Raw genomic sequence first — 22,615 nt, forward strand, 5'->3', positions numbered from 1 at the left:
AATATGCAGACCATGGAAGAACTGGGACATTTTCAGCTTCCAGGAATTGTGTACAGATCCTACGGTATCTCAGTGCATTCAAATCATGATAAAATGCAATTGTGTTCCTTGTCCATAGCATATGCCTTCTCATACCATAACCCCACTGCCACCATGGGGCACTCTGTTCACAATCAGCAAACCAGGGGCCCACGCAACTCCCTTAAATTTGAGGCATATGTGGCATTGTGTTGTGTGACAAAACTGCACATTTTAGAGTGGCATGTTACGTGGTCTGTGGAGACAATAAAATGGCACTCTAAAATGTGCAGTTTTGTCACACAACACAATGCCACAGATGTCTCAAGTTGAGGGGGCGTGCAATTGTCATTCTGACTGCAGGAATGTCTGCCAGGGAATTGAATGTTAATTTCTCTACCATAAGCCACCTCCAATGTTGTTTTAGAGACTTTGGCTGTGCAGCCAACCTGCCACTCATGTATGGCCACCTGTGTGATGATCATGCTGTTTAATCGGCTTCTTGATATGCCACACTGGACAGGTGGCTGGATTATCTTGGCTAAGTAGACATGCTCACTAACAGGGATGTAAACAAATTTGTGCACATCATTTTAAAGAAATAAGCTTTTTGTGCGTATTGTAACATTTCTGGAATATTTATCAACTCATGAAACATGGGACCAACACTTTACATGTTGCGGTTATATTTTTGTTCAGTGTAAATGCATATTCCCATTAAACTGATTGAGATTAATTCAATTATTGTCATGGAGATGTTATTTGGATGTTTGGTATAATGTGACAAATTATCATACATGGTTGACAGTGATGGCCTATTTTGAAATGAGGTAGCCTATTCCTAATTTAAAAATATAAACAATTGATTGAAATTACGAACACAATCTGGAATGCCAAATTCAGAGGGTTTTTACACAAAATCTCCTATGATTGCTATCATTCAAGCTGAGAGCAGAATTGTTTAGAAAGAACTGTGTGTTAGCAAGAATAGAGTAGAAAATATTAGAATTAATTTATTCCATCTACATCACCTCAGTAAGATACATATTCAACTCTCCTTGTTCTAGCCTAGGTGTACTGTCGCTCTAAAAAGTTATTTACACAACCCTGTTTCAAATGACAAGTTAATAAAGGGTCAACGAGGGTTATGTGGTTAATTACCTTATTACCCTAAGACACTTCACATGATAACTATATGTCAGCTAATGAATAGTGCCCAGACATCCCCTGTGTACATCTCAAACCACACTGCTATCATTTCTCACCGTTGTGGACACTACTATGTCTGGTAAGGTTAGTCAGGAAGGAGAAGCTCTTGTAACATAGTTGGAACGAGAAGGGCCTCTCCTTGGGGTGAACGGTCGGGTGCTCTTTCAAATAGAGAAGGGCTCGAGTGAAGCCACTTGTCTCCGTCCTAATGCTCGGCCTCACACGTTGTGATCCAGTGATTACATGAGGAGGTAGAAGCAGGAGCCACCACCCTCAGGTGTAGAATTTGAGCTACCTCCTTGACCTCTAGCCATTGTTTGGGTGTTGTTGGGATTGTGTGCTGTGTTATAGGCTAGGTACATCTCGTGGTGAACACCCATCTTGACCCTGTCTGTATTAGTGGGGTAACTATGAGGTAGCTGAGAAAGGTTAGACCCAGGTCCAGGCTTTCTATGAACCCAGTTATCAGGCATTAGACGAGACCATGAAAGAAAAGACAGACTACCACCAGGGGGGTCTCCCACCAAACTCTGAAGGCTGAAGCCCAGGGTGACCTGCTCTGTTCATCATGGATACTGTGGTGTTTGTATCATAGGAACAGGAGGGTCTTTCTCTATCAGCCCCAGGCCCTGCTTCATCCCTGCACTGAGACTGTGAAGAGAAGGGTCTGAGCTGCAGACTGGATCCCTGACTGCAGCCTCTGTCTCTCTGATGACCACCAGGACTGTTGTTCAGTCCACCTGTCCACTGGTTGTGTTCTGTGTGGTGGTGGAGTCTCTGTCCCTCTTGGTTTGGTCCTGGTTCCGACTCAGGAAGGAAGAGCAACGGCTCCTGATCCAGGGTTCTGATCCGGGGCCAGGGTTTATGATCATCCACCTCAGAGGTCCAGTCTCTCCCGTCATCAATACCGGATATCAGCAGGTCCTCATGGACTGTAGACTGTAAACACACATTGAACAGAAAAGCATGACAGTTTATATAAGAAACTCTTTGCTGTACACACAAACATGACATATTATAAAATGTTAACCACAGTCAAGCCCATCGCTAACACTGTGATTCAAGTACCTAATAATATGGAGCCATTGTAGTTTATTATAAAAAATTCCTTATGTGTTAATTCATGAATGAAGTATAATGTTTTGGTTGGCCTGAGCTAAGGGAAACTCAGTCCCTCATATTATTTTCCCCAAAAAATAATGTATTATCAGCACAGATTTGATTTTGTATTTAATTTCAACAAAATGGTCATACTCTAACATAAGGGACTTGAAGTGCAGTACTTTTATTTCACAAAATGATATGTGACAAGAAGTATACATTTTCTCACTATGGTAACACTATCTTTTGTAAATCTGGTACACTCACTTTGATAAAATGAATGTTAGAATACACTGGAAACATTCAACATTAAATTACACACAGCTTCACTACTGCATGTCAAGTAAACATTAATTAATAACTTCTTAGGGATAGCCCCCCTTTTTAAAATGTTTGCCTAAAATGACATACCAAATCTAACTGCCTGTAGCTCAGGCCCTGAAGAAGCAAGGATATGCATATTCTTGGTACCATTTGAAAGATAACACTTTGAAGTTTGTGGAAATGTGAATTGAATGTAGGAGAATATAACACAATAGATCTGGTAGAAGAAAATAAAGAAAAAAAACCACCATCTTTGAAATCCAGCTATCACTCTGGTTGCAATTCCGATGGTGTCCACAAGATGGAAGCAGTGTATGTGCAAACGGATAACTTGAAGTATGAGTTAACTACAAGAGATTTAGTGTGAAGTTACCCAGGTACATTTGGGCAAATCGTAAAGGAGACATTTGCATTCATATTACTTTTTTATGCAAGAATATCATCAAATATCATCAAAAATATCATCAACCAGTTTTCATAACTTCATAACTCTGAATATTCTTATAATTTTTGTCCGAAAGGAAAAGGCATGCTGTCGCAAAAGGTTAGCACCTACATTTTGCAACATACAGGGTTTCCAGATACTCCCGTAAAGCCCAGCTCATTGGCAATCTAGCTAGCTGTGTTTGACCCCGATTGGTGCTTATTTGACAAAGATACAGTCAATCAAATGAAGACAAATGAAGACCAAATGAAGACCGTCATCTGCAAGCCATGAAGGTGTAGCTCTCTGACCCTAATTTGGTGTCCTATAGGATATACTATACCCCTAATGATATAGTGAAGTCTAGTTACGTTCTAGGTTCTCTGAGGAATACATACGAACGTGATTTGACCGTTTGAAACAACGTTTAGGGTTAGATTTTCACAGATTCCTGTCTTTGCAAATTGAACAAGTGGAAATACAAAATCGATCGTGCATGCTATATGGACCTTTTTAGGATATGAAAAAGGATTTTATCTAACAAAACAACACTTCATGTTATCTCTGGGATCCTTTGGATAATAAATCAGAACAAGATTTCAGAATGTAAGTTCACATTTCACCTTCAGAGGTGAATTTATCAAACCTATCGCGGTGAAAAAAATGTTTTGTTGTTTGGAGCTCTCCTCAAACAATAGCATGCCATTTTTCCGCAGTAATAGCTACTGTAAATTGGACAGTGCAGTTATATTAACAAGAATTTAAGCTTTCAGCCGATATAAGACACTTGTATCGAGTTTTGTTGTTTCTCTAAAATCTGCGATCGTGACGTGACACAAGGAGCTGCATGATTTACAACTGTCCCGTCAACGGGACACTTATCCCTAAGGTTTTTTAAGGCACTATAATTTCCTCATAAAATACCTGCATCAAACAACAGGACAGGGTTGTCACTTTTCATCAGTGAACCATTTATACAGACACCATCACACCAACCACCACCATATCATCTACTCTGCCTCATTATACTATACAGTACCAGTCACAAGTTTGGCCACACCTACTCATTAAAGGGTTTTTCTTAATTTCTCTACATTGTAGAATAATAGTGAAGACATCAAAACTATGAAATAATACATTTGGAATCATGTATCATGTGTTAAACAAATCAAAATATGTTATATTTGAGATTCTTCAAAGTAGCGACCCTTTGCCTTGATGACAGCTTTGCACAGTCCATGTCTACTGACTGTAAGAGATACAGAGTGAGAGGATGTTGGATCAATAAATATGATATGAGGACCCTGCTATGGAGCATCTTCTGATTGGGCAATGAGGGATTGCTATGAGTTTTATGCAAACATGCTAGTTGATTTGATTACTTGATACTATTTAATGGTTTGATAATTCAAAGGCATTATCCCACACTTAAAAACAAATGAATCAAGACCTGGGCCCGTATCCAGTCTCAGAGTAAGAGCGCTGATCTAGGATCCCCACCTGTCTTTACTGTATTGACCTGTATTGGCTCTGACCCAATGCCATTGAGACAGTAGTTAACAGTGGGCTCACCTCAGTGAGACTGTGTGTGGTCCTGTGCTGCTCAGATGGCTACTCTGTGGATTCAGGAGGAGGTGTAGTCTGGTTGTCCTCCACGACCATGGTCCCCTCAGGGTTCCCCAGACCCTCCTCGCACCCCTCCCCCTTCACCAGCAGCACGTCTGGACCCTCCTCCTCCTGGAAGAGGAGCGGCAGGTAGTCTAGTGGTTGGAGCGTTGGGCCAGTAACCGAAAGGTTGCAAGATTGAATCCCCAAGCTGACTAGGTAAAAATCTGTCGTTCTGTCCCTGAACAAGGCAGTTAACCCACTGTTCCTAGGCCATCATTCAAAATAAGAATTTGTTCCTAACTGACATGTCTAGTTAAATAAAGGTAATAATATATTTTTTTAAATAGCCAGGTGATACAGATTACAGACATAGGTACGTACACACAGACAAACACTTTTCTAACATGTAGTATTTACCCATCCCCACTACGTTTGAGTCCTATGCTGTAATTACAGAATTACTTAATTGTTGTTAAACCCATCATGGTGGACATAAATATGTTGTGGGTAAATTTGTTAAGTCATCATCAGACAAACCTGACTAAACTATTTTGAAGTGTACATGTAACCAAGTTAAGAGCTCACTCCACAGCTACCTTGAAAAGTTGCAGATGAAGCCATTCTAGAGGTACCTGTTGTATGGTGAAGGAGTTTTGCACGTTGTCAAGGAGGGCAGTCATGAGTGTTGCAGATGATCACTGGTTCAAGCCCAGTATGGGGCAGTCAAACATTGGAGGAAGCTAAGCTGTTAGCAGCATATGGACTCCCTTTACATAGAGTAGTTGTTTGTTAGTGTGGGTATGTGTAGGTATATTTAGTAAGTGTATATTGGTTATAAAGCGCTGTTGTGTGTATGCAGAATAGGGTGAAAGATGTGATGTACACAGTGTACAAAACATTATGAACACCTTCAGAATATTGAGTTGCACCCCCTTTTGCCCTCAGGACAGCCTCAATTCATCGGGACATGGACTCTACAAGGCATCGGAAGTGTTCCACAGGGATGTTGGCCCATGTTGACTCCAATGCTTCGAAAGAGTTGTCAGGTTGGCTGGAAGGCACCTACTACTAGTGATGCTGCGTTTGATACCAGAGCGCCGAGGCATGCGTTGAAATCTCTAAGCAGTTTACTTCGAAGCAGTTTGCCGATGCTTGTATAATTTTATCAGAAGCACGTGATCAATGACGTCCGAAACTTTGTTTTGTCAATTAGCCACCTGATTGGTTTGGTATTGGTTTCTGTAGAAGACAAAAAGGCTATCATATGCTACAGCGTGTGTGACGTCATCTATAATAATTTGGCTGTTCTAATTTCTTTTGATCAGCAGGTGCCACTAGTGTACACTGTGTTGATCAAAGCCTCAAGTAATGAACCGATTTTGAACATAATTGGCTGGAAATACTCAGTGCTTCAAAAACCTGTTACCCCATCACTATCTACTACCATACCCCGTTCAAACACACTTAGATCTTTTGTCTTGCACATTCACCCTCTGAATGGCACACATACACAATCCATGTCTACATTTTTTCAAGGCTTAAAAATTATTTAATCTGTCTCTTCATCTATAGAGATTGAAGTGGATTTAACAGGTGAAATCAATAAGGGATCATATCTTACACATGGTCAGTCTGTCATGGAAAGAGAAGTTCCTAATGTTTTGTACACTGTCTATTAAGGGATGAAAGTCTCAATGAAAGTCAGACTGAAAAGTTAAATTTTGCATTAAACAAACAAGTTTAAAATACACCATGTAAAAATCACACATACGTTTCAACTAAAACTCTGCATGAACTTGAAACTGCATTCACTTTCTCATTAAAAGTGTATTGGGTGGGGCGGATAGTTGATTGGATGTAATGAAAATAATACAGCCTACACAACAATGTAACAAATGTTTTATGTCTGAATGCAATAATCAACAATGAAATCTGTTAGTCGTTATTCCAAATGCATCTGTGGGTCTTTTCTGCTGACAACAAATTAATATGTCTTTATTGCACAGTTTGATCAAAACATCAGAAGCTATCCAGAAGAATGATTACTTTCTATGTTATAGAGGGGAATGATTTTTCTGCTGGTGTATCCTGAGGTAGCTCCTCTCTGAGAATCTCTTCCTGCAGTGCGTTTTGGTAAGTGGCCTCTCTCCCGTGTGGACCTTCAGGTGATTCTTCAGCTGGTTCTGGCGGGTGAACTTCTTCTCACACTGGGGGCAGCTGAAGGGTCTCTCCCCTGTGTGGACCCTCTGGTGCCTCTTCAGGTCACCAGCCTGGGCAAAGCACATGTGACACTGGGTACAGCTGAAGGGTTTCACCCCTGTGTGGACCATCTGGTGCCTCTTCAGGCTGGATGAGTGTGAGAAACTGGCCCGGCACAGATGGCAGCTGAATGGTTTCTCCCCCGTGTGTATTCTCTGGTGGACCTCCACCTGTTTGGGGAAACTGAAGGCTTTCCCACAGAATGAACATGGGAAGCGCTTCTCTTTGCCACCAGATCTGATGATAGCGTTACTACTACTGTCATTTGTCAATGGGCTTGTGTAGACATTTAGTGCACAAGCATTGTCTGAGGTCTGGTTTAACAGGAGGAGAGTGTGAGAAGGATGAAGGTCAGGGAGTGTCTGTGTTGTCGCAGGGTCCATGTTCCAGTTGATAGATCCTATAGAAGGCACGCTGAAGGCAGCATCTGTTAGGGGGTTAACCTGAGGTGCCATCAGTCTCTCTGAATCACAACTATAGGAGCAGGAAGGAGCATCGCTAGCTGAGTCTTTGTCTGTTCTCTCCAGCTGAATACAGACACCTCCCTGCAGACCTAATCTACACCTCGCCCTGGTCTCAGCCAGTCTGTTGTCAAGGAGACTAAATTCGGATGTTGTTTTGTGTTCCACTGTCTGTTTCTGGTTGTGGTTATCAGGGTTGTTCGCCAGCCCAGAGTATAGGACGCTGTCCCATCCACTGACCTCTACTATGTTGTCTCTGGCCCTGGCCTGCTCAGTGATGTTGTCCCCTGGGATCTTGGCTGCACCAGTCTTTGAATCCAAGATGGCCGCCCAGTGTCCTTTGTTAGCCTCCAGCCAACCACCTGCGGGAAGAGGTTACACTTCAGAAACATGTCAGAGAAATCTACATATGGAGTTTAATGGAAAAAATAATAGCCAGGCGTATCTATTGAAGATCTATTACTGTATGTAGGTTATATGTATTTCTCCCTTACCTTGCTCCCCCATCTTTAGTCCACTCAGCAGATCAATGCTATCTGGTCCGTCTTCTATTGTCTCCTTTTTGACCAGCAGCAGATCAGGCTTCCCATTCTCCATGTCTACTGACTGTAAGAGATACAGAGTGAGAGGATGTTGGATCAAGAAATCTTATACGAGCACCCTATGATTGGACAATGAGGGATTGCTTTGAGTATTATGCAAACGTGTTAGTCGATTTGATTACTTGACACTTTACTGGTTTTATTATTCAAAAGGCATGGTCCGACACTCAAAACAAAATTAATCAACACCTGGGCCTGTATCATAGTAAGAGTGCTGATCTAGGATCAGGTCCCCACCTGCCTACATAGTCTTTAAAAGGTGAAACTGATCAGCACTCCTACTCTAAGATACTTCGTGGATATAGGCTCTGACATTTTTTATTGAACCTTTATTTAACTAGACAAGTCAGTTAAGAACAAATTCTTATTTACAATGATGGCCTACCCCGGCCAAATCCGGACGACACTGGGCCAATTGTGCGCCGCCCTATGGGACTCCCAATCACAGCCAGATGTGATGCAGCCTGGATTCGAACCCGGAACTGCAGTGACGACTCTTGTACTGAGACCACCGCACCACTCGGGAGACCTAATACCATTCAGACAGTAGTTCACAGTGGGCTCACCTCAGTGAGACTGTGTGTGGTCCTGTGCTGCTTAGTTGGTTCCTCTGTGGGTTCAAGAGGAGGTGTAGTCTGGTTGTCCTCCATGACCATGATCCCCTCAGGATTCCCCAGATCCTCCTCATAACCCTCCTCCTTCACCAGCAGTACCTCTGGACCCTCCTCATCCTGGAAGAGACAAGTGATACAGATTACACAGACATAAACTCCCTCAGGTACGTACACACAAATAACATACTTTCAACATGGAGTGTTTACCCATCCCCACTACGTTTGAGTCCTGTACTGTAGTTACAGAATGACTTCATTGTTAAACCCATCATGGTGGACATAAATATGATGTGGGTAAATATGAGTCAGCTATGATAAGTCAAATCATCATCAGACAAACCTGACTAAAGTATTTTGACGTGTACAGTAGGTGTTTGTTAGTGTGTGGGTATATTTAGGAAGTGTATTAGTTATAAAGCGCTGTTGGGTGTATGTAGAACAGGGTGAGATCAGATGTGATGTATACTAAAGAGAGTCTCAATAAAAGTCTTATAGTCTTATAAAACGTCCAATTGTTTCATTAAAACAAATACACCATATGAATTTTTTTTATCGTCATGAACCGCATTAATTCTCTCATTAAGTGTTTTGGGAAAATAATTCAGTAGTTGAACGGAAATAATGAAGTAGGTATTTGTGAAAATTATGTGTGACTTGCTTTATCATAATCAGTCCAATTGACCCCAAAACACATTCTGAGTGTTATACAGCGCTGAAAAGGGAGAATGCTTTCTAATGAGACCATCATGGCCAACTCTACTCCAAATTACATGAAAATGACAGGCCATTGCATGCGGAGTATCACCAAGTCCATGTTGGAAAAAAACGCAGTCAAAGTTTGCAGTTACTTTTAAAAGACATTTATTAAAATAATGAATAACTATTTACTTAATACAAACAATACATGAAATCCTTTTGCATGAGTACCCATGTTCTTTTTCTCTTATACTCACACACACATTATTTAAATTACATCTTGCTCCAACTATACAGATATAGTGTCTGTCTACATTGTCGTTGCGCACACACATATGGATGCACATGTGCACACAATTGTACACAAACTTCATATACAAAAGTATCTGGACACCCCTTCAAATGAATGGATTTGGCTATTTCAGCCACACCCATTACTGACAGGTATATAAAAGAGCACACAACCAGGCAATCTCCATAGACAAACATTGGCAGTAGAATGGCCTTACTGAAGAGCTCAGTGACTTTCAATACAGCACAGTCATAGGATGCCACACTTCCAACAAGTCAGTTCGTCAAATTTCTGCCCTGCTAGAGCTGCCCCGGTCAACTGTAAGTGCTGTTATTGTGAAGTGGAAACGTCTAGGAGCAACAGCGGCTCACCGTGGTAGGCCACACAAGCTCAAAGAACGAGAAGCTCAAAATCGTCTGTCCTTAGTTACAGAACTCACTACTGAGTTCCAAACTGCCTCTGGAAGCCACATCAGCACAATAACTGTTTGTTGGGAGCTTCATGAAATGGGTTTCCATGGCCGAGCAGCCGCACACAAGCCTAAGATCACCATGCGCAACGCCAAGCGTCGTCTGGAGTGGTGTAAAGCGCGGCACCATTGGACTCTGGAGCAGTGGAAACACTTCACCATCTGGCAGTCCAACGGACGAATCTGGGTTTGGCGGACACCAGGAGAATGCTACCTGCCCCAATGCATAGTGCCAACTGTAAAGTTTGGTGGAGGAGGAATAATGGTCTGGGGCTGTATTTTATGGTTTGGGCTAGGCCCCTTAGTTCCAGTGAAGGGAAATCTTAACGCTGCAGCATTCAATGACATTCTACATGATTCTGTGCTTCCAAATTTGTGGCAACAGATCAGGGAAGACCCTTTCCTGTTTCAGCATGACAATGCCCCCGTGTGAGGTCCATACAGAATTTTTTTTTTGAGATTGGTGTGGAAGAACTTGACTGGCTTGCACAGAGCCCTGACCTCAACCCCATCAAAACACCTTTGGGAATAATTAAACTGCGAGCCAGGCCTAATCGTTTAACATCGGTGCCTGACCTCACTAATGCTTGTGGCTGAATGGAATTAACCTTACATTAACCTCACACAGTTTTGTAGGAATGAGGTTTGGGCAGTAGGCCTAATACATTATTACAGCATATTGGCTATATGATTGGCCTGCCAATATTGTTAATCAGACCATATTATATGTCAAAATAGATCAGTTGGTTTAGCACTTGTGAGGCATGAATTTAAATAATTCGTTTAGAAAGAATCTAGAAAGATGCCAGAGTTTCCGACTTGGAATTCCGAGTTGGATGACCAGAGAGAGGGGACACCGTCTTCCACCTGATGGCGAAACTCGAGTTGCACCGCATCTGCCTCATGCACAAATTCATGTTGTTCCTATGACCAGAGAAAGTTAAATATTCCTTAATACTAAAATCAACACGACGAGCTGCTAATAAATATAATCAAATGCAGGGCTATCGATACTTGGCTACTCATTCATTGCAGCTGCAGCCCGAGCGGAAGTACGGAGAAGCATGTTTTGTAATAGTGTTGAATAAAAACAGTGACAGTGCTGAATATAAACTTAAACTCACTCATAAAAAATGCAGCTCTTTGCTGTATTCGGTGACAGTCTCTCTGTGGTCATGGTTTTAAAAATTATTAAATCTTACGTAGGTTAGGAGCTTATTACACTTGGCTGTGGCCAGGGTCATGGAAGCTCTGTAGCCACGGTGTTTTGAGCTATCCGATTGAGCAGCGCAGTAGGTCCACCCGATTTTGTCACAGATTTGCCGGTCAGCCGGGTAGGCGGAGTTTGTCTCGTGGGAACACTTTGTTTACCCGGAGCAGGACTTTTGAATCAAGTGCACCTACCGGCAACAGCTCAACACGATTTTTTAAAAAGGAGAGCAAGCCTTTATTATTCGTTTGCTTTTCTACAGAAATATATGGTGATCGACTAGGAATGCCTTGAAGATCGACCGGTTGGCGAACACTGATCTAGTGGAAAGCCTTCACAGAAGAGTGGAGGCTTTTATAGCAGCAAAAGGGGGGGGACCAACTCCATACTAATGCCCATGGTTGTGGAATAAGATGTTCGACAAGCAGGTGTCCACATACTTTTGTTCATGTAGTATACAAGCAACAGAATGAGCTAAAATTGGTCAATGTAAGCTCTGGTCTCTAAGCAACAACTAAAATGAGAAATGTTAAAGAAAATCTGACAGCATACACACGTCACCAGAGAGTAAGGTCTGACAGTCTCTTTGGATCCGGTTCATGTGGGCTTTGGTTAGAGTCTTTGCCGCTGGCTTGAGCTGACAAACGTTTGGTACAAACATAAGTATCAAGATTTAGGAAAACACATTAACGTTTTTGTAACACACACAGGACTTGGTCTCAAATGTCAGAAGCACCAGGATGTCTGCCCTCTTAAATCCAGGGCTCTGTCCTGGGAGCGGCATCGCATGGACATCGGCGAAGTTGTTGACGATTCGCCGAGTGTCCTCGTAGGACAGCACCTGTTTTCTGGCGAGACCACCACACCTCTTCTTCCTTGGAGCCTCACCATGTTCCTTGTAGAACTTTATCACTGCAGTCAGCTTTTTGTAGAAATTATGAAATCAGAAAATAATTATTTTTAAACATGCCTTTATGTGCTGAAAGGTACAATGTTTTCTCCATTGTTTTATTTCTATTCATAGCCTACCACAATTTTTCTTAAATACCTCATGGAACTTAATATTGTTGCAACCCCAATAAGAACAGAAAACATTAAGTTGTATTACTCTAATGAAAACTTACACGTGTCGGAACTTGAAGGTTTCTCTGCAGATTTGCTGGCTCTCAAAGAAATATGTCCTCTGATGTTTCCTTTTTGTTAGTTCCTGTTCGAAGTGACCGTTTCCTTGCAGAGGTTCATGGAACCAGAGATCTCGCCAATGAGCACTAGATGTTTTTCATCTGAAAAATAAGACAACAATATATAATTCTTTAACATTCAGTCATCATCTATTCTAGACAATACATTTTTAAAGTAATATAAACATGTTCAATAAAACACACTACGCAACCTGCACATCTTGAAATGTATGTGTGAATCACACACACTTTTACTAGTAGTGTAAATGGGTCAGGTTTGATATAAAGAAATGTCATAACTTTGTAGATGGCCATTTCATGCATTTATGTAACCTGTCTTTAGGACAAATATCAACACCACACACAGGTCCCATAAGTTACTGCAAATGTTTTATGGGTTACACATTCTCTCTCTCGCCCACACCACACACAGGTCCCATAAGTTACTATCTAGATATGTAGGTTGCATGGGCTAACCATCCCCCACTTCAGCTCTCCATTCCAAGCCACACATTCACTCACAGTTGGATTTAATACACTAACAGTTAGCTAGTCAGTCTACGTGTGCCTCATCACACCCAGACACTGACAGATACAGACACAGAAAACACGCACACATTACACACTCAGTCATATAAACTTGACTAATAGTTGAATGGCAAGCACTTACCATTGTTGAGTTAGCCAATTCATCTGGTCACGTCTCTTGACCATCTCCTCAGGGGTAAAAATAAAATATCACGGCTTCCCTTTATTGAACTCGCAAGCCTTTTCAATTTCTTGCCCAGCACCATATTTCCCCTCAACCGACTGAAGCACCTTAATTGACGGATCCACCATTAATGGGTTGCCTCCTCAAGGTGCTCGGACTCGACTTCAGTGAGCTTGTCAGGGTCGCTTATGACGTTGCTCTGTGGCGCAGGGTCAAAAAGTAGTCGGCAATAAGTTGATGCCACTGATCGTCTGAACCAGCCCCCAGCACAACATTACTTTCATTTTTTTAATCAAGCGATTTCTCTCTCCCGGGAATCCATCAACGCAGTAGAAAGCTACGCTAGCTAGCTAAGGTGTGTAGGCAGTAGTGACAGTGTAACTATGTATGATGGGTTTTGAAGTGCAAGAGAGTGTAGCCTGAGGTACACTTTCTTTTCCCGAGGATGATACAATACAGTAGCTTTGATTGGGAAAACATGAAAATCATTCGATTGAATAGCCTATTGTAGCTTGATTCAAAATAGATAGCGAGCTAACTATTTTGTAATTCATTCATGATTTCGGAATAGAGGAGGGTTTTGATAGTGCAGATAAACTAGTGCCGCGAAAGCCTGGTGTGTTACAAGCTAGCATCCACCAAACGGATGGGAAAGTGCTACGTTTCAGCCTACATTTATACGACTAAAACTATATTTATACTGAATTTGGCAATAATACATACAGATAATGAAAGCAAAGACATTGTTTTGTTAAAACCAAATGAAACCCCCAAATAGCAAAAAGTCAACATTTTGACAAAAACACAATTTATATGCAAATTAGTCATTGCGACTACCGACTGATTATGATAGAGCGCGCCACATATAGCCTACACCAGGGATGGGCAACTGACAGCGCCCCCTTTGTCTGTGGATTAACCCCGTCTCTTCAACCCATGGCAAAATGTGTAGAACTGCAGGAAATTAACTCTAAAACTATTTTTTTGTATTTATCTTTGCTGTCAAGAAGGGGGCTGCTAAAATGCTTTACTTGCTAAATGTAGCTTAGGGCCCCCAAAAGGCTAGAGCCAGCTCTGACTGAGTTCTGATATTTTGTGGCCCCCGCCCCCATCAAAGTTGCCCATCCCTGGCCTGCACAGTACAAACACAATATGTAATAACCTTTTTAGGCACAAACATACACACACACATATATATATATACACACACACACACACACACACACACACACACACACACACACACACATACATACATACATACATACATACATACATACATACATACATACATACATACATACATACATACATACATACATACATACATACATACATACATACATACATACATACATACATACATACATACATATATATATATATATATATATATATATACATACAGTGCCTTGCGAAAGTATTCGGCCCCCTTGAACTTTGCGACCTTTTGCCACATTTCAGGCTTCAAACATAAAGATATAAAACTGTATTTTTTTGTGAAGAATCAACAACAAGTGGGACACAATCATGAAGTGGAACGACATTTTTCTGCTGGTGTATCCTGAGATAGCTCATCTCTGAGAATGTCTTCCCGTACAGGCAAATGGCCTCTCTCACGTGTGGACCTTCATGTGCATCTTTAGCTGATGCTGGCGGGTGAATCTCTTCTCACACTGGGGGCAACTGTAGGGTCTCTCACCCGTGTGGACCCTATGGTGCCTCTTCAGGTCACCAGCTTGGGCGAAGTGCATGTGACACTGGGTACAGCTGAAGGGTTTCACCCCTGTGTGAACCCTCTGGTGCCTCTTCAGAGTGCCAGCCTGGGCAAAGCGCATGTGACACTGGGTACAGCTGAAGGGTTTCACCCCTGTGTGGATCCTCTGGTGAACCTCCACCTTCTGGAGGCAGCTGAAGCCTTTGTTACAGAACATGCAGAGGAACCGTTTCTCTTTACCATTGCCTGATGTGGCTCCCCCTCCCTGAGTCTGGGCTCTAGCCCTGTCGTTTGAGTTCAATACCTGATCGAAAAGGACATGGCTGTGTAATTCGGAAGGCCCCATCAATGTGGACACTGGGTCACAATCCCTGAACGTGTGTAACGGGGAGTGGGTCGTGACATTTAAATTTGTCTCTAAGCTTTCCCTGTAATCTAAGACATCTCTGCCCTGTGAGTTTCCGTCCCCTAGGTGACTTTTTGCATTCCATGTGGGAGGAACGTCATCCTCCACTTTCACAGTCACCTCATCTACGACCAGACTCTCCCCTTTCTTATCTAGGCACCCTTCAGAGTATACACTACTACTGTACCGGTTCCAGTCCCCTCTAGACAGATCAGTTTGTGTCACTAAACCCAAGGATATGTTGCCAGGGCCCATCTCTGTAGCGTAAGAACAAGATGAATCATCACCGCCAGTGTCTAAAGCGTTACCATCACCATCCCCACGGGAATTAAACTTTCTCTGGCTCTGGTGAAATACTGGTAAGTACTCTGAGCCGGGAGCAGGAAGACAGCCCAGTATCCTCGGCCCCAGTCTCTTTGGGTCTGATCTGTGATCAGATCCTGTTTGTAAGAGACTGTGTGTTACAGTTAAAGTCTTGGTGTCTGTCTCTGACTTGAGGACGGTGTTCGGCATTCCACTGACCTCCGTGATGCTGCGACAGGTCCTTGGCTGTGCTTGGGCGGTGGTGGGGTCCTCTCTGTCTACAGAGGGCGTGTCAGCCGTTCCAGTCTGGATGTCTCTGCTGTGCCGTGGGTCCTCCTCTCCTTCAGACCTCTCTAGCTTGACACCAGGACCTTCAGCCTCTGCAGACTGACACAAGAAGAGAGGACGTTATTACCGGTACATTAGTTGAATTGGATAACAATGTGAAGTCTCACAAAGCTCACCTATGGCAGATAAATGAGGATATACTGTACATGTAAGCAAGTGAATAGCTGAGGGGAGCGTTCTGAAATAAATGGGCCACATTTGATTTACAAAGTACCTAATTTTTTATGCAACACTATTCCACTAACTTCTATCACGATAACGTGCTGGGTTGAGGTTCCACTCCCCTCATCAACAGTGATTGGTTGGTCATCTCTCCATTCATTGTGTCCCGCTGACTTCACAAAGGTCCTGTAGCCTCCAGTGAGATGTCCTTCACCTGAGAGAGAGATTGGGGGAAAAGCAGTGGTTAGGTTAGCTACTGTCAATGCTCAGCATCAGTGGTTGACCAGAGCTGAGAACCGGCACATCAAATTTTCTACTGCTTGAACTCCTGTTCCTCTTATAGAATATTAGCTCAAAAGTATTGTGGAAATCCTGCACACACACACATACAAATATATATATATATATATATAATAAACAGTACCTGCACCCAAAATGAGTACTGGTACCTATTTAAGTCAAGCACTGTCAACATACACTATTGACACTGTCTACAATTAGCAAGGATGTAAGGTAACACTTCTCATAACTTCTTGATATACTATTTATTGATTTCTATATTATGTTCCATGTATCATTGTTTTCATTTAGTAAATGACAGAAAATGCAGTAAATCAAGAATCGGGTTAGAATATATTGTTTCTTTGTGCAAGAGAGTTAGTCTTCGTACCAGTTGTTTTAGCTAACATTACACTCCTTGTCACATCTATGGAGCACAAGGAGTGGAATTAAGTAGCTGAACAGAGACAGCAACCAGGCTACAAGATAGCTAGCTAGCTAAGTAAGTAATCTAATCAGTTGAGTTACTGCTACTGTGAGGTATACTCAAAGTCGATATTCACGTAATAAGGAATTCCCCTTTACCACGCCCACAAATTTGAGAAAACAAACATTGTTTCCCATTTACCTTTACTGTAAAAGAGACAACTTCGTAGTCGATTTTTTTGTATACAGAAATAACAAAACATGCCGAAAAGCTGCGGTGTTGTTCAATGCACATGTAAACAGGTCAAAAATCCTGACCTACTGATCACCACTTAGGAAAATAGCCTGCGAAAAGAGCCCTGTGGCTTCAGGCTATTCGGCTTGGGAAATGTGGGGACCCGGTGTTCAAGTAGGTTACACGTAGTAGCTATGTGTGTGGAAAACATTTCATCACATGTAAGACATTTAGCTTGTTTAGTATAGTCCATTTGTAACTCCACTCACTACTTGTAGCTGTAAAATACATTTTTGTGTTGTTGGTCTTGGCTAGCTTAATGTTCCAGTCGGTAACTAGCTAGCACTCACTCCACTCACGTGTCTGCAAGCGACGTCATGAAAAGTGTCATGAGGAAAGCCCTACATACAACATTACTAGTGAAAAGGGTCAGGTTTTTGCTGTGAGTCAATGGGGTAACCTACAAAGCATTCACACCCCTTGACTTTTTTTCACATTGTGTTACAGCCTGTATTTAAAATTGATAAAATTGAGGTTTTTTTTGGTCCCATAATGTTAAATTGGAAATATGTTTGTCATTAAAAAATAAATAATAATAATTCAAATGAAAAGCTGAAATGTCTTGAGTCAATGTATTCAACCCCTTTTTATGGCAAGCCTAAATAAGTTCAGGAGTAAAGATTTGCTTAACAAGTCACAATGAGTTGCAAGGACTCACTTTGTGTGCCATAATAGTATTTAACATGATTTTTGAATGACTACCTCACCTTTGTACCCATAACATTATCTGTAAGGTCGAGCAGTGAATTTCAACCACAAAGACCAGGGAGGTTTTCCAATGCCTCGCTAAGAGCACCTATTGGGAGATAGGTAAAACATTTAAAAAGCAGACATTGAATATCTCTCTTGATCAATGGTGCACAGGGGCCTCCCACTCCCCTTTCTATTCTGGTTAGGGCCAGTTTGCGCTATTCTGTGAAGGGAGTAGTACACAGCGTTTTACAAGATCTTCAGTTTCTTGGCAATTTCTCGCATGGAATAGCCTTCAATTCTCAGAACAAGAATAGACTGATGCGTTTCAGAATAAAATGATTTGTTTCTGGACATTTTGAGCCTGTAATCGAACCCACATGCTGATGCTCCAGATACACAACTAGTCTAAAGATGGCCAGTTTTATTGCTTCTTTAATCAGAACAACAGTTGTCAGCTGTGCTAACAAAATAGCTAAAGGGTTTTCTAATGATCAATTAGCCTTTTTAAATGATCAACTTGGATTAGCTAACACAACGTGCCATTGGAAAATAGGAGTGATGGTTGCTGATAATGGGCCTCTGTACACCTATGTAGATATTCCATTAAAAATCAGCCGTTTCCAGCTACAATAGTCATTTACAACATTAACAATGTCTACATTGTATTTCTGATCAATTTGATGTTATTTTAATGGACAAAAATTGTGCTTTTCTTTCAAAAATAAGGACATTTCTAAGTGACCCCAACATTTTTAACTGTAGTGTACCTAGAAAGACCCACAGCTGTAATCGCGACCAAAGGTGACTCAGAGGTGTGAATACTTATGTAAATTAGAAATGTCTATTTCATTATCAATAAATTAGCAAAACATTTCAAACAACATGTTTTCACTTTATCATTACTGGGTATTGTGTGGAGATGGTTGAGAGTAATTAAAACCAATTTGAATCCAACCTGTAACACAACAAATTGTGGAATAAGTCAAAGTGTTTGAATACTTTTTGAAGGCACTGTAGGTAACCATTTCAACTGAGACCATCCTAGGCAGAGATCTCTGTAAATATTGTATTGTTTAAGTGTTTTTTTATAGCATTTTTTTCATCAACTTTTGGTTTTGATAATGTGTTGATAAATGAACTGAAATATCTGGTGGTAACCCACGGAATTGCAGAACTGATTATGGCAAGTCAGTTTATATTTGACTTGGCTAGCTAGCTCGTTGATGTGATTTCAATGATGCAGCAACGCCAGATCAACAGCATCGCTTTTTGCCCCCCTGCCCCAATTCCTAGCCGTGTGAGGGGATGCAGAGGCTCCCTTTTGTAGGGGGTGTGGTGGTCCTACTGTCGCTTTTACAGTCACCGAACCATCACCCAGGTGGGTGCTACATTTCAGTGGTGGATGATCCAGCCTACCTACTAAGGAGAAGCTGTGACAATTGAAGACGAGGTGCAAGATGAAGAGCTCCGTGGCCTGTCTGTCAATGTCTCTACCTCGCTGCCAAGCCTGGCTGTACTACCTACAGTACAGTAAATTCAGAAAGTATTCAGACCCCATGACTTTTTCCACATTCTGTTACTTTACAGACATTCTAAAATTGATTAAATCGTTTTTTTCCCCCACATCAATCTACACACAATACCCCATAATGGCAAAGCAAAAATAGTTTTAGGGAAATTTTAGCAAATATATTCAAAATAAATAACTGAAATATTACAACATAAGTATTCAGACCCTTTACTCAGTTCTTTGAAGTGTAACGGATGTGAAACGGCTAGCTTAGTTAGCGTGGGCGCTAAATAGCGTTTCAATCAGTGACGTCACTTGCTCTGAGACCTTGAAGTAGTAGTTCCCCTTGCTCTGCAAGGGCCGCGGCTTTTGTGGAGCGATGGGTAACGACGCTTCGTAGGCGTCAGTTGTTGATGTGTGCAGAAGGTCCCTAGTTCGCGCCCGGGTATGGGCGAGGGGACGGTCTAAAATTATACTGTTACAGAAGCACCTTTGGCAGTGATTAGAGCCTAAGGTCTTCTTGGGTATGACGCTACAACCTTGGCACACCTGTATTTGGGGAGTTTCTCCCATTCGTCTCCGCAGATCCTCAATATCTGTCATGTTGGATGCGGACCATCCCTGCACAGCTATTTTCAGGTCTCTCCAGAGTTATTCGATCAGGTTTAAATCCGGGCTCTGGCTGGGCCACTCAAGGACATTCAGACTTGTCCCGAAGCAACTCCTGCGTTGTCTTGGCGTGTTTAGGGTGAGTGTCTTGAGTGTTTAGGGTCGTTGTCCTGTTGGAAGGTGAACCTTCGCCCCAGTCTGAGGTCCTGAACGCTCTGTAGCAAGTTATCAAGGATCTCTCTGTACTTTACTCTGTTCATCTTTCCCTCGATCCTGACGAGTCTCCCAGTCCCTGCCGCTGAAAAACATCCCCACTGCATGATGCTGCCACCACCACGCTTCACCGTAGGGAGTGTGCCAGGTTTCCTCCAGAAGTGACGCTTGGCATTCAGGCCAAAGAGTTCTTTCTTGGTTTCATCAGACCAGAGAATCTTGTTTCTCATGATCTGAGAGACTTTAGGTACCTTTTGGAAAACACCAAGCGGGCTGTCATGTGCTGTTACTGAGGAGTGGCTTCCGTCTGGCCACACTACCATAAAGGCCTGATTGGTGGAGTGCTGCAGAAATGGTTGTCCTTCAGGGAGGTTCTCCCATCTCCACAGAGGAACTCTGGAGCTTTGTCAGAGTGACTATTGGGTTCTTGGTCACCTCCGTGACCAAGGCCTTTCTCCCCCGATTGCTCAGTTTGGCCGGGTGGTGAGCTCTAGGAAGAGTCTTGGTGGTTCCAAACTTCTTCCATTTAAGAATGATGAAGGCCACTGTGTTCCTGGGACCTTCAACATTGCAGAATTATTTTGGGCACCCTTCCTCAGATCTGTATCGCAACACAATCCTGTCTTGGGGCTCTACGGACAATTCCTTTGACCTCATGGCTTTGTTTTTGCTCTGACATGCACTGTCAAATGTGGTACCTTATATACAAGTGTGTGCCTTTCCAAATCCATTGAATTTACCACAGGTAGACTCCAATCAAATTGTAGAAACATCTCAAGGATGACCATTGGAAACAGGAAACACCTGAGCTCAATGTCGAGTCTCATAGCAAACGGTCTGAATACTTATGTAAATAAGATATCTGTTTTTATTTTTACACATTAGCAAAAAATCTGAAAAACCTGACTTCCCTTTGTCCTATAATCAAAGCTGTGGAAGACCATCGCCCAAGAACTGCCAGATCCCTAAATTTGTTTTGTTCAATTGTTTTTTGTTTTTAAAGCGACTGTGCGATTCTACTTGTAATTAAAAGCGACATATACAGATATATACAGACCTAATTCTGGGTAACACATCTGAACATATGTGCAGTGGTGAACGGGTTGACAGGCACTAACGTTACGCTATGAACGGCTTAAGGCCGTGCATCCTCGACGGTCGTCTAAATGTACCTCTTGCCATTCCTCTGTATCGGTCGAGGATCTTGACACTACTGGGACGACTGGCGAGGACGCGCTCTCGGGCTGTCCTTTCTGCGCGCTCCCGTGCCACCTTCGATTCCAGCAGTTTTCTCCGCAATGCCCTGTTTTCTTTCTGGCTTTGAGTTATTTCCAAACGAAACACTGCATAGTCGTCATCTACGAGTTTACAGATCTCTGCCACGGCTGCATTCGCTAGAACCTCCATGATGGAGGCTATTTGAGTGTGAAAAATCATACAGTTAGCCATTGTTGGCTAACTTTAGCAGCTAGCTAGTTAGCTATCAAACAAATCCTGTCTCCATCTCGAACTAAACACAACATGGGATGTGCAGTTAAATTAATAATATTTTGAGTTCCAGGACGTTAAAACGTCTAAATAAAAACGCTAACGTGAAAGTTGTTCTTCTCTTCCGTTTACTTGTCCGTTTCCTTCAGACAACACGCTGTATTGCGTATTATTGCCATTCTCTGGCCGGAGTGTGAAACACACAGTTAAATATCTAATAGCCTCACACCCATTGGTGCAGGCCCGGTGGACTAGATAAGTCAATATACACTATATATACAATAGTATGTGGACACCCCTTCAAATGAGTGGATTCTGCTATTTCAGCCATACCCATTGCTGATAGGTGTATAAAATCGAGCACACTGCCATGCAATCTCCATAGACAAACATTGGCAGTAGAATGCCCTTACTGAAGAGCTCAGTAACTTTCAACGTGGCACCGTCCTGGGATTCCACCTTTCCAACAAGTCAGTTTGTCAAATTTCTGCCCTACTAGAGCTTCCCAAGTCAACTGTAAGTGCTTTTATTGTGAAGTGAAAACATCTAGGAGCGTCAGCCGCGAAGTGGTAGGCCACACAAGCTCACAGAACGGGACCGCTGAGTGCTGAAGCGCGTATGTGGAGAGTGATGAATCACGCTTCACCATCTTGCAGTCTGACGTACAAATATGGGTTTGGTGGATGCCAGGAGAACTCTACCTGCCCCAATGCGTAGTGCCAACTGTAAAGTTTGGTGGAGGAGGAATAATCGTCTGGGGCTGTTTTTCATTGTTCAGGCTAGGTCCGTTAGTTCCGGTGAAGGGAAATCTTAACGCTACAGCATAGAATGACATTCTAGACGGTTCAGAGCTTCCAACTTTGTTGCAACAGTTTCAGCATGACAATGCCCCCTGTGCATAAAGCGAGATCCATACAGAAACTGTTTGTCGAGATCGGTGTGGAATAACTTGACTGGCTTGCACTTAGCCCTGACCTCAACCCCAT

The 22,615-nt window shown here is 42.4% G+C and overlaps 1 protein-coding gene across 5 annotated transcripts; it reads right to left on the reverse strand.

Moving 5' to 3' along the window:
• Positions 1-1,018: 1,018 nt before the first annotated feature.
• Positions 1,019-21,837, reverse strand: LOC110534620 (uncharacterized). 5 transcript variants are annotated; one of them, XM_090187475.1, is made up of 7 exons: positions 21,314-21,793; positions 16,200-16,330; positions 15,826-15,993; positions 8,573-8,737; positions 7,899-8,010; positions 7,645-7,766; positions 1,019-2,166 (listed from the first exon to the last, which is right to left on the reverse strand). In XM_090187475.1, exons 1-7 carry the CDS (start codon positions 21,588-21,590, stop codon positions 1,729-1,731), a joined length of 1,413 nt encoding a protein of 470 aa, XP_090043601.1. In that variant the 5' UTR covers positions 21,591-21,793; the 3' UTR covers positions 1,019-1,728. The 5 variants fall into 5 exon arrangements, 4 of the variants coding, with proteins under 4 accessions (XP_090043601.1, XP_090043600.1, XP_090043603.1 ...); XM_090187474.1 differs by lacking the exon at positions 1,019-2,166 and having other exon boundaries at positions 6,567-7,766; positions 21,314-21,810; XR_016483868.1 differs by lacking the exons at positions 1,019-2,166; positions 7,645-7,766; positions 7,899-8,010; positions 8,573-8,737 and adding exons at positions 9,465-12,209; positions 12,412-12,570 and having other exon boundaries at positions 21,314-21,819.
• Between the last annotated feature and the right edge of the window lie 778 nt (positions 21,838-22,615).

Source organism: Oncorhynchus mykiss, chromosome 10 (genome assembly GCF_057628025.1).
Source record: "Oncorhynchus mykiss isolate SJ-2025 chromosome 10, ASM5762802v1, whole genome shotgun sequence".
In the NCBI taxonomy this organism is placed as follows: Eukaryota; Metazoa; Chordata; class Actinopteri; order Salmoniformes; family Salmonidae; genus Oncorhynchus; species Oncorhynchus mykiss.